This window comes from Sorex araneus, chromosome 4, assembly GCF_027595985.1.
Source record: "Sorex araneus isolate mSorAra2 chromosome 4, mSorAra2.pri, whole genome shotgun sequence".
In the NCBI taxonomy this organism is placed as follows: domain Eukaryota; kingdom Metazoa; phylum Chordata; class Mammalia; order Eulipotyphla; family Soricidae; genus Sorex; species Sorex araneus.
This window is the reverse complement of record NC_073305.1, coordinates 107,374,320-107,389,425: the sequence shown is the minus strand read 5'-3', so window position 1 is coordinate 107,389,425 and position 15,106 is coordinate 107,374,320. Positions and strand designations below refer to the sequence as shown.

Below are 15,106 nucleotides of genomic sequence, written 5' to 3'. Positions count from 1 at the left end.
CCCGCCCCCACCCATCCGAACACAGCTCGGGTCCGCAAGCTCAGCGCTCCAAGTTCGAAGGCACAATTGCTAACGAGTCCCAACTTGAACGGCTCCGTACCGATTTCCATATTCTGTAGCTCGACCAATGCCCGTCTTTCTCCGTAATTTATCGTCCCGCCTTCCAGCTCCACCGAAGCCAATAGGAAGAGCCATCTGGCGATAAAGGCCAATGGGAGTTCAGAGGCAGGCGCCCATTGGCTGCCGGCGTCCCGCGGTGCAGTCTGGGTCTCCGCCTCCGTTACCTTGGAGCTGAGGTCGCCGCCGAGGCCTTCGAGCTTTGGTCCCCGCCCCTACCTCTGACCGTGTTGAAATTTCGCTCCTCTCCTCACCCTCTGCAGAAGCTATGATTCCCCTCCCGACGGCCTTGAAGCGAGTTGGGTGAGCGGAGGGACGGCCCTGAGGACGCGGGACGATCTGGTGGCGCGCCCTGGGGTGGGCGTGGAGGGAGGTGCGGGGTGGTGGAGTTGGGGCCGGGGACCCGAGGCACTGGGGGCTTGTCACTTGCGTGGGGGCCTCTGGACCGAGTGGTTCCAGCGCAAAAGATGACGGGCTGGCGATGGAGGATCCCGGGCATCGGAGATGGGCAGTGGGGCAAGGGCCGGGCGGGGAGGGATAGAAGGTGGCCGACCAGGCGGGACGGTGGACTGGAGGCCGAGGGGTGCCGTTTCGGGGTCGGGGGGTGGGAGCCCGGGGAGGAGGGAGAGGGAGGAGGGAGGGAGAGACCGAGACAGACAGGTAGAGGAAGAGGGAGAGGGAGAGAAGGGGAGGGGAGAGAGGGAGGACAGAGGGTAGTAGAGAAGAGGAGAGAGAGAAGAGAAAAGAGAAGAGAGAATAAAAGAAGGAAGAGAGAAAATGAATGAATTACTGACATTGCGGGTCCGAACTGGACGGCGGGAGGAAGACCTACTTGCGAGGGTCTTCAACACAGAAGAGGACCCAAGCGCGCGTGTGCTGGGGGCCGGGTGTGTGTGTGGGGGGGGGTGTGGAGGGGGGGGGCGCTCAAGGTGGAGACGAGGCTGAACAGTTTTTCGCGGAGTCTGGAGTACGGGTTCCTCTAGGAGATCAGGACCGGGATTAGGGCTGGGAAGACTGGTTGATCCCGGGCCGGAACCCTGTACCTGCTCGGATGGAGGGAAGAGGAGAGAGAAGGGGTTAGAAGCAGTTGCTCTCACGCCTGCTCTTCACCTGGGAGGGGCGGTGCTGACTGCGCAGGCATCCTGTCCCCGCGCCCCACACTTTCAGACCGTCTCCGTGACACTTCCGCTTGGACAGATGATTAACCATCAATAGTAACAATGTCTGGTGTCTTTATTTGGTCGTCGTCGTCGTCGTTGTTATTATTATTATTATTTTGATATTGACAACTTTGCGGATACTGTAGTTTAAATGTTTTAATTTGGTATCAAAGTGCTGCTTAAAAGAAGCTGATTATGAGGCCCAGAGGTAGGTCAAAGGGCTGGAGCACTGGCTTGGCATGCTGGAGCCAGGGGTTTCACCCTGAGCACATCACTGCTGGGATAGCGCCCTAAAATCCGAATAAAAAAGCCGATTCTTATGTCTTGAATTTAACTTTGGCATTTTATTGTGATCGGATGTAGAGTCTAAGAAAGTATACTTAAAAGTCTAGTTTGATTTAAAACAACGGTAGGCGTTTTGGAAATAAATTTAACCGGCTAAGGGAATGCTTAAGAATGTTCTGTGACATGTAAGTAGAGGAGAGGAAAAAAAACCTTTCTTGGTTTTACTTTTTTTCGTTTATTTACATATGCTTTTTTTCTGGGTTGGGGCAGAGGGTGGAGGGAAACACACCTGGCTGTGCTTACTCCTGGCTGTACACTCAGATTATTCCTGGCAGAGGACTACATCAGTTTCAGGGATTGAACCCAGGTCAGCCATGTGCAAGGCAAGTGCCCTGGCTTGGTTTTACATATTATTTACTTTCCCCGCCTTTATAGAAGAGAAACTTTTTAAATGCACTAGTATTATTTTCATCTTTATATCCTATCCAGTTATTTAATTTGTGTGTGTTAGAGATATTTCATGTTTATTTTAATTGGACTCATCAACAGTTGTCTTTTGCTTGAGCTCTTCTGATGGCAACACGGATAGCCAAGCTGCTGTACACGTTATAAAAAAGTGCTGAATACAGGGAAATGGCAGGAAATCAACAGTACTTTGGCATTATTGAAACTCTAGAACCTGGGGATCTGGAAGATGATTCAATACTATTGGGGACTTTTTTTTTTTTAGAGACCCAGAATGCAGGTTTTCCTCAGAGTTTGTGCTGGTAATTCCTTAATGCCCTGCATCCCCACCCACACACACAACCTTTAAGTTCTGACAATAGCCAAAATTACCTTTTTCCTTCTAAGGAAATAAAGCAGTTGGTAAACAAAAACCTGAAGGTAAGACTAAGGTAAGACTAATTGATACCTTGTAAACTGAGAGAATCTTAGACTAGAAGAGACCTTAAATACTTAATTGGATGAAGTTTAGTGTTCTCAAAGAAATGAAACTATAACACCTAAATAAAGCAAGTATATAATTATTTTAAAAGCCAATAGATGGATTTATTGGAAATTTAACCACACAGATTTAGAAAAATGATGATTTAGACGATAAATTGAATAAATCTTGAAAATAGAAAAAGACAATGCAAGTCAGTTCTTTATACAGTAGAAATTTCAAAGAAGATAAAAGCAGTTATCAGAAAAGAACATTCCTAATGCTTAAAGATAAAGTTTGCAATTAAATGAAGAGGAAGACAAAAGGGCAAAAGAATCAGTGAAAAAAAGATCCCTGCCTGGGCTCATTGTGAAATTTTAGTATAAAATGAGAGAAAATCCTAAAAGCTCCCAGAGAGAGAGAAAAAGTGGATAACCTATTATGAGAATTAGCTGAAGTACATTTCTTACATACAGATTTATACAACCACAAATTATTTTTTGTTGTTCACTGCTGTTACATAGTGAAAACTCACAAACTGAATAATGAATCATAGGATAACTGACATGTTTCAAATAGCTCTGAGGGTTCAGATGAGCAATGTCTCCAAAGTTCTGAAAGAACATGACAATCTATAGTTCAGAACCTATGGAAACTACCATACAAGGACAAAATAAAGAATATTCTTAGGCATTAAAGCACTCAGAATATTTCTGTCCGGAACATTATTATGGACTATAAACCTTTTTATAGTCCCATAGTCCCACATAGGCCCAGAATCCTTTTTAAGAATATGGGCCAGTAAAATGAGTCAAAAAAATTGTATTAAGTGTAATTTCAGAACAACAGCAAAGCAATCAATCTATAAAGTAATGGATTAATTTAGCATATAAAATCATTGGTCCCCAAGGAAAATGTCTTTAAGAGGAAGAATGGAATTTCAGGCTATAGAAATATGAGAAACTGCCAGAAAATAACAGTAAGGATATTTTCCTCCTTTGTATAGGGACTATTAGTTTGCATTATGACCCAAAGTATTTCTTTTCTCCACACTCTAACTGGCATTTTGTTTCTTCTTTTTGATATAATCCATTCTCAAAGATAGTGAGAGTATATTGTAGTTTTGATTTGTATTTTCCTAACATTCTTTCATGTGCTGTTTGCCATCTCTATGTCTCTTTTTGAGAAGTGGTTATTCAGATACTCCCATTTGATTGCACTTTTGTTGAGAGTTGTATGACCTCTCTCTCTATATATATATATATTAGATATTAATCCCTTGAATGTATGGATTGCAATTATCTTCTCACATTCAGAAAGTTGCCTTTTTGTTTTAACAATGGTTTCTTTCACAATACCTTTAAGTTATTTTTTATGCAGCCCCATTTATTTTTGCTTTAAAACTTTTTTTCACCTTTCCCCTTTCCCTTCTCTTCCCTTCTTTGTTTTCAGTGTTGTAACGATGGTTTGTGGTTTCTGGCATACATGGCCATCGCACTCATCATAGTTTGCACTCCTTCAGTTGTGGTGCTTGCACCCGTGTTTTTTTGGAGTTTCACACCTTTAGTGTGGTGTATACTTTAGTTGTGCCACACACAAGAAACAGCAAAGGTTTCTAAATCTAAAAATAAATTCTTAGGCAAAAAATGTTTACCAGAGTTGGGGAAAGGGTTGGAGAAGGTATGATGAATAAAGAAAATCAATTGTATGGTGGTAGAAATTTTTAATGGTGATTAAAATGTCACCAAATTGTAATGCCATATATTTGAAACCTATAGAATTTTTAAAATCAATATTCTTCAGCCTTTTTATAGCTGTCAGTGGTGTCTGTCATACATACTGATCCAAAGACTGGCAGTTATGGTGAATCAGTAGTTTTGAACCTTTCTACACCTGCAGGCTGGTACTGCTCCTTTAACCAGTAGTTGAAGAGCACAGTTTTAAACTAATGTTACTACAATAATAAAAAAGAGTTTAAAAGGCAGGAATTTTAAGGGGAAAAAAAGCTTCCAAAGTACATATAATTGTATATTACAACCCTTCTAAATGAGGAATGAGTTAAACCCTCATCTTTAATGATTTAAAATTGTTAATCAAGAAATAGTATAAAGCATAAAAATGTAAGTCATTGAAACAGTTTTCCCATGGAACAGGAGATGGAGAATGAGACAAATTGCTCCTCCTTCACTCATTTTTAACTATGTGAATATACTTGAGGTAATTTTGTTGTTTGAATTCTTACCTTTCCATCAAGTGTTGTAAAGAGTTAGTTCTGCTATGCACACATAAAAAGAAACAATACTTACTAAACCATATCTTAAATCTTTATAAGATTGGGCTAAAAATGAAAAGTTCTTGACAAGGAATATTACTTGTAAAATGCTCATTTTATAAGAAATGTCAGTATAATTGTTGATATTTACTGGGTGCTTATATGTGAGCATTATTGAATTATAGTTCACAGTTTTTGAAGGTATTGTATCATTTCCATTCTATAGATAAATTTATAATGAGATTTAAATTCAAATTGAGAAATTTGGTGACTTTTCCAGATTTCTATAGCTAATAAGTGGTAGAGTCAACATGATTATTCTAATCTATGTTTTTTTTGTTGTTGTTTAATGCGCATTTTCAAATTTCATGATTATAGAATGAAAGATTCAGACTGGTTCTTAATTTTTTTGGTGATGTTCTAGATCAAATCCAGGCCTAAGACGTACAAGGCAAGTGCTCTATCACTGAGTTACATCCCTGTCCCTTGTTTTATAAGTTTTTAGGTATTGTTTTAAAATTACTGATTTCAGGGACCACTAGCTACTTGTAAGAGCCTAAGAATGCCAGGTATTAATTTAGCAGAAGTAAAAACAAAATCCCAAGTTTATTATTTTTTTCTTTTTCTTTTTCTCCTCTATCCTTTTGCTGTTTTAAAAGTTGCCTTATGAGGAATATTTTAGATACATAAGTAGATTCTATTCTAATGAAGTTTCAAGTCTCCAGCATTCAGTTTACACAATTACTAGCTCATTACGAATTTTATTTCTGCCTATTTTTGCTTTTGTTTTGGGTCACAGCCAGAAGTGCTCAGGACTTCCTCCTCTGTTCTCAGGGATCATTCCTGGTGGGGCTGAGGGGACCAAATATAGTGCTGGGAATGGATTTGGGACAGGCCATGTGCAAGGCAAGTACCCTACCTGCTGTGCTGCTGTTTCAGCCCCCAAAACACATTTTTCAAATGGGAATAGCATAGCAATAATGAAACATTTACCTTCAGGTGTCCATCATTAAAAAATGGACATATATATATATATTGCAACGTGTGTTTATATATAATATAAAATATGTATTATTTATATATATATAAACTCACCACTGTAACTTTACTTCTTTCACTCTACTGGAGAAAGTATACAGATAAGAGCCCTTATTCTTTTAATACCTTCATAGTACTAAGCTTAATTGTGTGGATGTTTATTGCTTGTTTATTGCCAGTGTTGCTAGCACCATCTTGATATTTGGATTGATTGGTTGAGACTTTCACCACTCCTATAATGCTGTAATAAAAGCTAGTAGTATTGCTTTTTGTGTCTTTTTTTCCTCATTATAACATTCATTTCACATGTGGCATTTTTATTCCAAATGTTTAAAGAAATCATTCTACTTATAAAAGTAATTCAATTTCATTTCACTAGTGAATACAAATAAATATATTGAGAGAATCATCTAAAATTTAATTTTCGTACACATACACTGGAGTGATAGTACAGCGGGTAGGGTGTTTGCCTTGCACGAGGCCGACCCGGGTTTGATTCCTTTGTCCCTCTCGGAGAGCCCAGCAAGCTACCAAGAGCATCCCGCCCACACAGCAGAGCCTGGCAACCTACCTGTGGCATATTTGATATGCCAAAAATAATAACAACAAGTCTCACAATGGAGACGTTACTGGTGCCCACTCGAGCAAATAATGAGCAACCAGAGGACAGTGCTACAGTGCTATAGTGTTACACATGCACTATTTTGCTGTATACATATCCCTTTGCAATTTCTTTTTAATTTTTATGTTCAGCTGGAAAGAATGCTTCTATTTTTAGTATTTTTACAGTGAATGGATGTTGAGCTCATAATGTATCAATTTGAATATTTTCTTTTACTATAATTGACAATTTTTTCTTATCAGACTTCCTTAGGTAACAGAATACACATGGTAACCTTTTACTACCTGTATTTCAAACCATAATGCCCAAAAGCGGGGGAGGGGGGAGTAAGAGATGGGGGAGGGAGGGAGGGAGGAAAGGACAGAGGGAGAGAGGAGAGAGCAGAGAGGATGAGAGAGAGAGGGAGAGGGAGAGTGTGAGGGAGCAAGAAAAGAGGGGAGAGGAGGGAGGCAGGCTTAGAGGGTGGTTGGAGGGAAGCTGGAGACACTGGTGGTGGGAAATGTACTCTGGTGAAGGGACCTGTGTTGGAACATTATATGACTGAAAGTCAATTATGAACAACTTTGTAGTTGTGTATCTCGGGGTGATTCAATAACCCTCCCCCCCACCTCCCCACCCCCGTGATTTCTGGTGAATGCTTATGACGTTGGCTGCAGTATTTATTTTTACAATTCTCTGCAATAGAATTTGGTTACTTCCTTTAAAAACTTAACTATATTTGGGACTGGAGAGATAGTACAGTGGGTAGGGTGCTTGCTTTACATGTAGCTAGCCTGCGTTCTATCCCTGACAACCAGTAATGATACCCAAGTGACACCAGGAGTGATCTTTGAGTGCAACCAGGATTAAACCCTGGTCCAAAAAAAAAAACACCCAAAAATTACTACATTAAACATTTATGCATACATTTTTCATCTTTAGAATAACTTTCTTGGCATCAGGAGTCGAGTTGGGTTTGTATACAGGTTAAATGCATAACTTAAGTGTTGATACATCTTGCCAACTTTTGTTCCCCAAACTATGTATTTTTTCGTGGTAGAGATTTTGGCAACAGTGATCATTATTTTAAAAGACTTTTGATGCTTTAATACATTTTAAAGTGGTATATGAGGTTAAATTTTTTGTTTGTTTTTGGGGTTCAGAAGCTCCTTCTGCTGAGTGCTTTGCAGTTGTTCCTGGTGGGGATCAGGGGACCACATGGAGCTGGGTATTGAACCCGGGCTTCCCACATGAGAAGCATGCATTCCAGCTTATTGTGCTATCTCTAGCCCCTGTGACAATTATTTTTTCAGGCCTATTATTTTCTATTGTTATCTTTAAGTCATATATTTTTCCCATTTAAATTTTAACTTTCGGTTTTCTTAGGTTGGGTTTCTTAGGTTGGGTATAGTATAGTAACTATTTTTCTGTCATGCATGCTATTTTTCTAGTGCTTTCAGTTTTGTTAAATATTTCTGCATGTTTTATATAGTTGTATATTTTTCATTTTTCTTATTAGTATGGCTTATTCTTTACTACCACTTCCTCTTCCACCTCAAAAACCAAACCATAAAAAAAGCTTCATAGTTTGATTATCATTCATCATTAAAAACCAGCATTTAAAAATCTTAAGACTCAAGTTAAATTCAGTCAATAATTATTAAGAAAAATTTTATGTTAGGTATTTTAATGTTACTTCTTTAGACCCTGATAGTCTGCATATCTTTTCTCAAGCTATAGTCAATATATGTATCTATATCTATATGTTATGTATGTATAATATATAAACTAATTTTTTAATAATTAATTTTATTTTACTTATAGTATTTTTTAATTGTAATTAACTATAGAAGTCTATTTTGTAACTATGTGATGAGTTTTCCTCCCCCTTTTTTAATTGTAGGGGGAAAAGTATCTTCTGGTTCTAATGTGAATTGTGAACTACTGATATGTAGAAAAAGAGAAATTCCACAGAATTTTATCATTAATATCTGAAGTCTGTAAAAAGTGTACTTCAGATTTCTCATAATTTTCCTGAAGAAGAGAATCTGATATATGACTAGAGACCATTTTTTATAACAATGGGGGAAAGAACAAGAAATTCAGATTCTGATCAAGACTGTAAGTCAGATAAACATCATGACTATTACTATTCATCTGAATTTGAATCTACTCTGCCAAAGTCTTCTGACCAGTCATCACTGGTCAATTGCTATTCACCTGCAAGTATTAAAAGACATATTTCACATAAACAAGTGCTTGTACCCCAAGGTAAGCATTTAAAGAGTCCAATGAATCTACGATGTTGAAAGAAAACTTGTTTGAATAAAGCTGATCTATTACTGTAAATATTATATTTTTGTAAATGGGCTGAGTTATATCCTTAATAAGGTAATTTTAAAATAAAATTTTTGTATAAATGTTACTTATGGTATATATGTTATCATTTGTTATTCTAAGTCTGCTTCAGAAAAGAAAACTCGAACTATGGCTTCTTGTAGGATAACATGGGGTTTGTCCTTTTAGCCTTGCCCCAGGGAACTTAGTTTACCTTAGAGCAATGTCCTTTCTGTATGGACACAGGAAGACAGTTAATGTTATGCTTTGTAACTTGGGAGCCGATTGACTCCAATAATATTTACTCCCGGGCATTGCTTTTTCAACTCAGTTGCCCTTAGTTCCTAGCATCCCAAAAGCAGGGTCCTGACGAGGGACCCAGGGCAAGCTGTGAGCTACCCTGGCATCGAAATGGGCCAGGCCAAAGCACCACAATACTCAACTATAAGTTGAGAGCGTGGTCATAGACAAATGCTGTCATGATCCAAAAGTAACGATGAGATTAGGACCCTGCTGGGGTTAGGGAGACTAACCTGGCCTGAGGACTGTGGTCTGGAATGTCCTCAGGAAGAACCAAATTTTAAGTTTGATACATCTCTTACTGTGCTCATACAGAATGACATTGCTTTAAGGTAAACTAAGTTCTCTTCGGCAAGGCTAAAAGGACAAACCCCATGTTATCCTACAGCTTCTTATTTTGGGTTTTTGGTGGGGGTTCTGAGGTACTATACAGAAAAGTCAAAAGGTTTGTATTTTATCTTCAACTTTTTAAAAGTAAAAACATCGATATTAAGTTGTTAAATAACATAGAATTACTTAGGGATGCTTACTACAAAAGTTTAAGTTAAAACTAAAAATGCAGTTTGGAACTTGGAACTGTCAATCTGTTTCTCTGAAACTGCTAAAGTGGAAATCAAATTAATCATCAGAATATTTTTACTTGTGAAACATAATACATATTCAACTTCTATATTTATATATATTTGACTAGATAATATTCCAAAACCTTCTTCAACTTAATAATTCCTTGGTCAAGGAAGATCAGTATACTTAGTCACAAAATCTGTATAGTCTACAAGTACACCATAGAAAAGTAAGTCAAGATCATTGAAATATGTGTCAAATGAATTATAGTTATAGCAATAGCTTTATACTTTAGACTGTAAGGCAGATTGTGGTAAAATTGGGAGGTGGAAAGTAAAATAGTCCAGGTCACAAACCTCTTCAAATCCTATGCTTGTAGATTGTCTTTTTCAATGAATAGATCAGTCATTGAAAAGATTTAAGCAAGTGTATAATTTAGTTTCCCTTTCTAAATGTTTACTTTGCACAATACTATTTTAAAATCCACAGGAACATATATTCTTTATGAAAGCAGTCCTTTCAAGACCCCTTGATACAATTTCACAGAAATGACAATACTTTTGTCAAATTGCCTCTTCTCCCCTCTCCTTTCTCCTTCTCTCCTTCCCCTCCCCTTCCCTTTCTTTAAAAATCAAATCTCATTTATTATGGACTTTTGATTTTGTGGTAGAGATCATAATATGATTTTGTGGTTGAGAGCAAATCTCTAATTAAGAACAACAGACATTGGCCTTGAACCTTAGAAAACCCCTATTCATTTCCAGAAATAATTTATACACATAGGGAATTATTGGTAGGAATACTTGATTTTCCCTTTTCCCTCTGAAGCTGTTTAGGTGGATAACCAATTAATGAGTCAGAACTTTTTTGAGAAGATAATTGAGAAAAAAACTCTGAAAGACAGTTCCAGCTTCAGTCAGAATTTTTTGTCTTTTTGTACTTTTTTTTTGTTTTGCATTTTTCCTTAAATTAGAATCTGCTAATTTGTCTGCCTTAGACCAACCAACAAAATCAAATTAATCCTGCTAAACTTAAACTAAGATACAACTACTCAGTCTTTAAAAATTACACCTTGAAGGTGTGGTTCTCCCAGTGCTCAAGGGTACCAATCTATTGAGAGATGAGGCGACCAGAAAAGACTCCTCTATCAGCAAGGGGACTCATGATCTGGAGAACTCAATTGCCTGTACAATGGCAGGAAGCAGTTATATAGGCTGGAGCAGAGAAGAGGAGAGGGAGGACAGTTTGTTGACTGTTGGGTGCCAGGGTGTTAATACATTTCTTCTCCTCGTCTAGTTTTCTGATGCATAATCCTGTGTACTTAGAAATCTAAAGAAAGAATTCTAATTTGGAGTTTTGCTTACATTTTATCTTCTTTATATAAGCTCTTTGGGGGAAGAACACAATAAAGAAAACATTCTTTACATTCTCAGTAACCCAATACTGCAGGAGTTTGCTGATTTTAATTTTGCACAGAACTCCTAATTTCTTTTGAGTCACTTTCACAATCACCAGTGTGACAAGACTTAAGAATAAATGTAGGGCTGGAGCAATAGCATAGTGGGTAGTGGGTAGGGCGTTTGCCTTGCATGCAGCCAACCTGGGTTCAATTCCCATCCCATATGCGTCCCTGCCCCCCAGCACCGCCAGAAGGAATTCCTGAGTTCAGAGCCAGCAGTAACCCCTGAGCATCGCTGGGTGTGACCCAAAAAGAAAAAAAAAACCCAAAACAAAAAACAAAATTTCCTTGAGCTTAAGTCTCAGTATACAATGAAGCTGAACTTTCTTTTCTTTTCTTTTTTTTCTCTTTTTGGGTCACACCCAATGACCCTGCTCAGGGGACCATATGGGATGCTGGGAATCAAACCTGGGTTGGCCACGTGCAAGGCAAATGCCCTACCCGCTGTGCTATCACTCCAGCTTCTGAAGCTGAACTTTAAAAGAGGCATCTTGAAGTCTGCCACAATTGAGAAAAATAAACTTTAAATCTTCAGGATTACTACTTTCTCAAGAAGGAAATGCATTCCTGAATTTTTTTTAATGGAAAAACTAGAAAATCTAGCTTTCACCTATTCATCTCACCAACCACAAGTTAAAATAAGAAAACATATTTATAATTTAACATAATGAAGTTTCACTTAAAAGAGTGTGTCTTTTAAAGGGTATTTATTGGTTATGGATTTATTTAAGATTCAGTTCTATAAATTCTTAAATACAGAAAAGGAAGTAATGAAGGTGAATGAAGAGACACCTACTTGCAATTTTGGAACTATGCCACCTAGTAGAGCACACACCTACCCATAAATGGCTAATAAAAAATCTGCAGTTTTGGTGTCTAAACTAATGTATGCCATAACTGAAATTCACTCTGGATTTAATCTTTTAAAGTATGCAGAATATTTCATACTCATTTTATATTGACTACACTGCAATAATATTTTGGGTATGTGGAATTAAGCGATTATAGAAAAATTAATTTCATATTTAAAAAAAATTGGTTTAAAAAGAAAATGGTTTAAAAACCATTCCCAATCTATTTTCTTTTTAATACCTTTATCAAATATAAAATTATATGTATGTATTACATATTATAACATCACTATTCCCATTTTAAATGACAATATTCATAATTTCAATTTCTTTTTTTTACAACATTCTAAGATAACTAAGATACTGGTAGCTCTTTGCTATTATAAAATATGCAGTCATGTCCTAGAATGATGGAAACTACACATAAATGTGATTACAAAGAAAACTATTAGTCATTTCAAATCTGACTTTTCTGTATAAAACTGTTCAGTAAACAAGATTTTATACAAATTGAAACACTTTATTTAAAAAGTTTAAATCTATATTAAAATAAATTTGCTATTTTGTTTCAGTAGTTAGAGGGCTTTAACAATCAACTTGCTCAGGGGACCATATGGGACGCTGGGAATCGAACCCGGATTGGCGGTGTGCAAGCAAATGCCCTACCTGCTGTGCTATTGCTCCAGCCCAAGCTCAAGGAACTTTTAGAAAAAATAACTTTCTCAATTTTTAGTAAATGTTTATTGAAACATTTAATAAATTTTTGAATTTTGAATATTTTAAATTAACATGTGTAGTATGTACATATTGATGTATAGATATTATGTGTTCATATTTTAGGAGGTAGGGTTCTAGAATAATTTGTTCTCAAGTTATATCAGCTCACTTAGTATTGGTTGGGTGACCATATATATTAGAGATAGAACTTGGGACTCCCACATGCCAAGCATGCATTCCAACCTTCAGGACCATCTCCCTAGTCCGTCAAATGTTTTGTTGTTGTTTCAACATCAGACAAAATGTCCTGAGAAAACTTTCAGTATCATATCTATATTGCTAAAGTAGTTTTCACTTTCTATTAATGATAAATGGCATATAATTTTTTTTACTGAGAATCATTTATGAAAAACTTTGTGTTTTACATGTATACTTTATCACAACAACCTAGTTGTTTTTTATAGGTTGTATGTTCTATGCATGAAGGATTGACTGGAAACATATAGTTGAATTACTCAAGGAGTTATTAAGTAAGGAATTTGAGACCTCAATCCAGATTTATCATTGTATAATATGTTGTCATCCTGTTTCTTCAAATAGAGTTGTAGTTAGTTTTGAGAAAAATATATATTTCTAAATTTCAAATAATGATCCTAAGTATCTCGTACAAATGAACTTGAATAGTACAATGTTTTGTCTAGTGTTTATTGAGCACTATGTTAATGCTAGTAGCATCCATGTTTGAATTTTGGCTTGCTGTCTCACATGTAGTTAAAAATAGTAAAGACTTATACTTCCATATTTTAAAGCAAATAATTCCCTATGAGCTCTTGGGACATAAATTTTAATCAGAATAATCTTGATCTTTTTCAATCCCTTCTTAATAGAAACATATTAAGGGCCATAGAGATAGCTCAGTGGCCTGGAGATCATGCTTTGCATGTATGAGCCCTAGGTTTGATCCCTGGCATTTACATGGTCCTTTGAACACCACAGAGTGTGGTTCCAAATCAACAACCAACCAACCAAACATATTAAGAACTCTAAACAAAAATAGATATTTTTCTAAATATTAAAAAAAATTGTTTTTGGGCCATGTTCAATAGGGTTCAAGGCTTACCAATGGTTCTGTGTTCAGGGATCACTCCTGCCAGGCTTGAGGGACCGTATGGGGTGCTGGGGATTGAACTTGGGTCATGCGCATGCAAGGCCTTACCTAGTATAATATCTTTCTGGTGTACTCAAAATATTAAAGGAACCAAATATTACCAATCAACTTGAGTTATATATAATACTGTTTTGGTAAACTTATATTTAAATTTTTTTTCAATTTTCATTTAGGCACCAAGATTTACAATACTATTAACAATAGAGTTCTAAGTATATCGTGTTTCAATATCAAGATACAACTTTCATTTTACGTTATTACTATTTTTATTTCAGCTCCTAAGAAACCAAAACCTAAGGATGTACTCAACAGAAAGGGAGTTCGTGTGGGATTTCATTCCCAGAACCTCAATAAGGAGCCACTTCAGAAAGATAATGATCTTGTTACAAAACGGATTCTTTCTGCAAGACTGCTAAAAATCAATGATTTGCAGAATGAAATAACTGAACTTCATATCCAGTTAGATGAACTTACCAAAGAAAATAAGGCTTTGAAAAGGCTGCAATATAGGCATGAGAAAGCCCTGAGTAAGTTTGAAGATACAGAAAACCAAGTGTCACAACTTCTTGCTTGTCATAACAACGAGATCACAGCACTCAAAGAACGCTTAAGAAAATCCCAAGAAAAAGAACGCGCAGCTGAGAAAAGGGTAAAAGATACAGAGGATGAGCTACTCAGGACAAAATCCTCCTTACAAAAACTGAAAAGAATATCCGAAGCCAGGCAATTACCTGAACGAGATGATTTGGCAAAGAAACTATTTTCAGCAGAGTTAAAATTAGATGACACAGAGAGAAAAATAAAGGTAAAATTTCTTTAACTTTTGATTTTGCATTTTTTTATCATTTTTAATTGGTATCTAATATGCTGTTGAGACTGATTATTGAAACCTCGATCCAGATTTATCATTGTATAATATGTTGTCATCCTGTTTCTTCAAATAGAGTTGTAGTTAGTTTTGGGAAAAATATATATTTCTAAATTTCAAATAATGATCCTAAGTATCTCGTACAAATGAACTCGTATTTACTTGGAAATGAATTTTTGAATGTAATTTTATGAGTAAGAGATTAGGAAAAATTTAATGAGTAAAATGATAAAAGACTACTGTGTAAACACAAAAAGGGCAGTGAGCAGCACTTTATCTCTCCTGCCGCCCATGTTCGGTAGTTTCACGCCGCTTCCCCCACCCCGGGGAGGTTGATGGCAACGGGCAGGTGAAGGAAGGAAGGAGAGCCAGGCTGGTTGTTCTCAGTTGCAGTTTGCATTTGTCCATGATCACGCTCTTAACTTCTAGTTAAGAATTTTGGCA

The 15,106-nt window shown here is 36.9% G+C and overlaps 1 protein-coding gene across 1 annotated transcript in view; it reads left to right on the top strand.

Annotated features, from left to right (window-relative positions):
• The first annotated feature begins 285 nt into the window (after positions 1 to 285).
• Positions 286 to 15,106, top strand: part of LCA5 (lebercilin LCA5) — a 34,366-nt gene continuing 19,545 nt past the window's right edge. Inside the window, exons 1-3 of the mRNA XM_055137056.1 lie at positions 286 to 420; positions 8,302 to 8,669; positions 14,070 to 14,599. Of these exons, the coding sequence (XP_054993031.1) occupies positions 8,480 to 8,669; positions 14,070 to 14,599 (720 nt within the window). The 5' untranslated portion in view covers positions 286 to 420; positions 8,302 to 8,479. The remainder of the gene's footprint in view (positions 421 to 8,301; positions 8,670 to 14,069; positions 14,600 to 15,106) is intronic.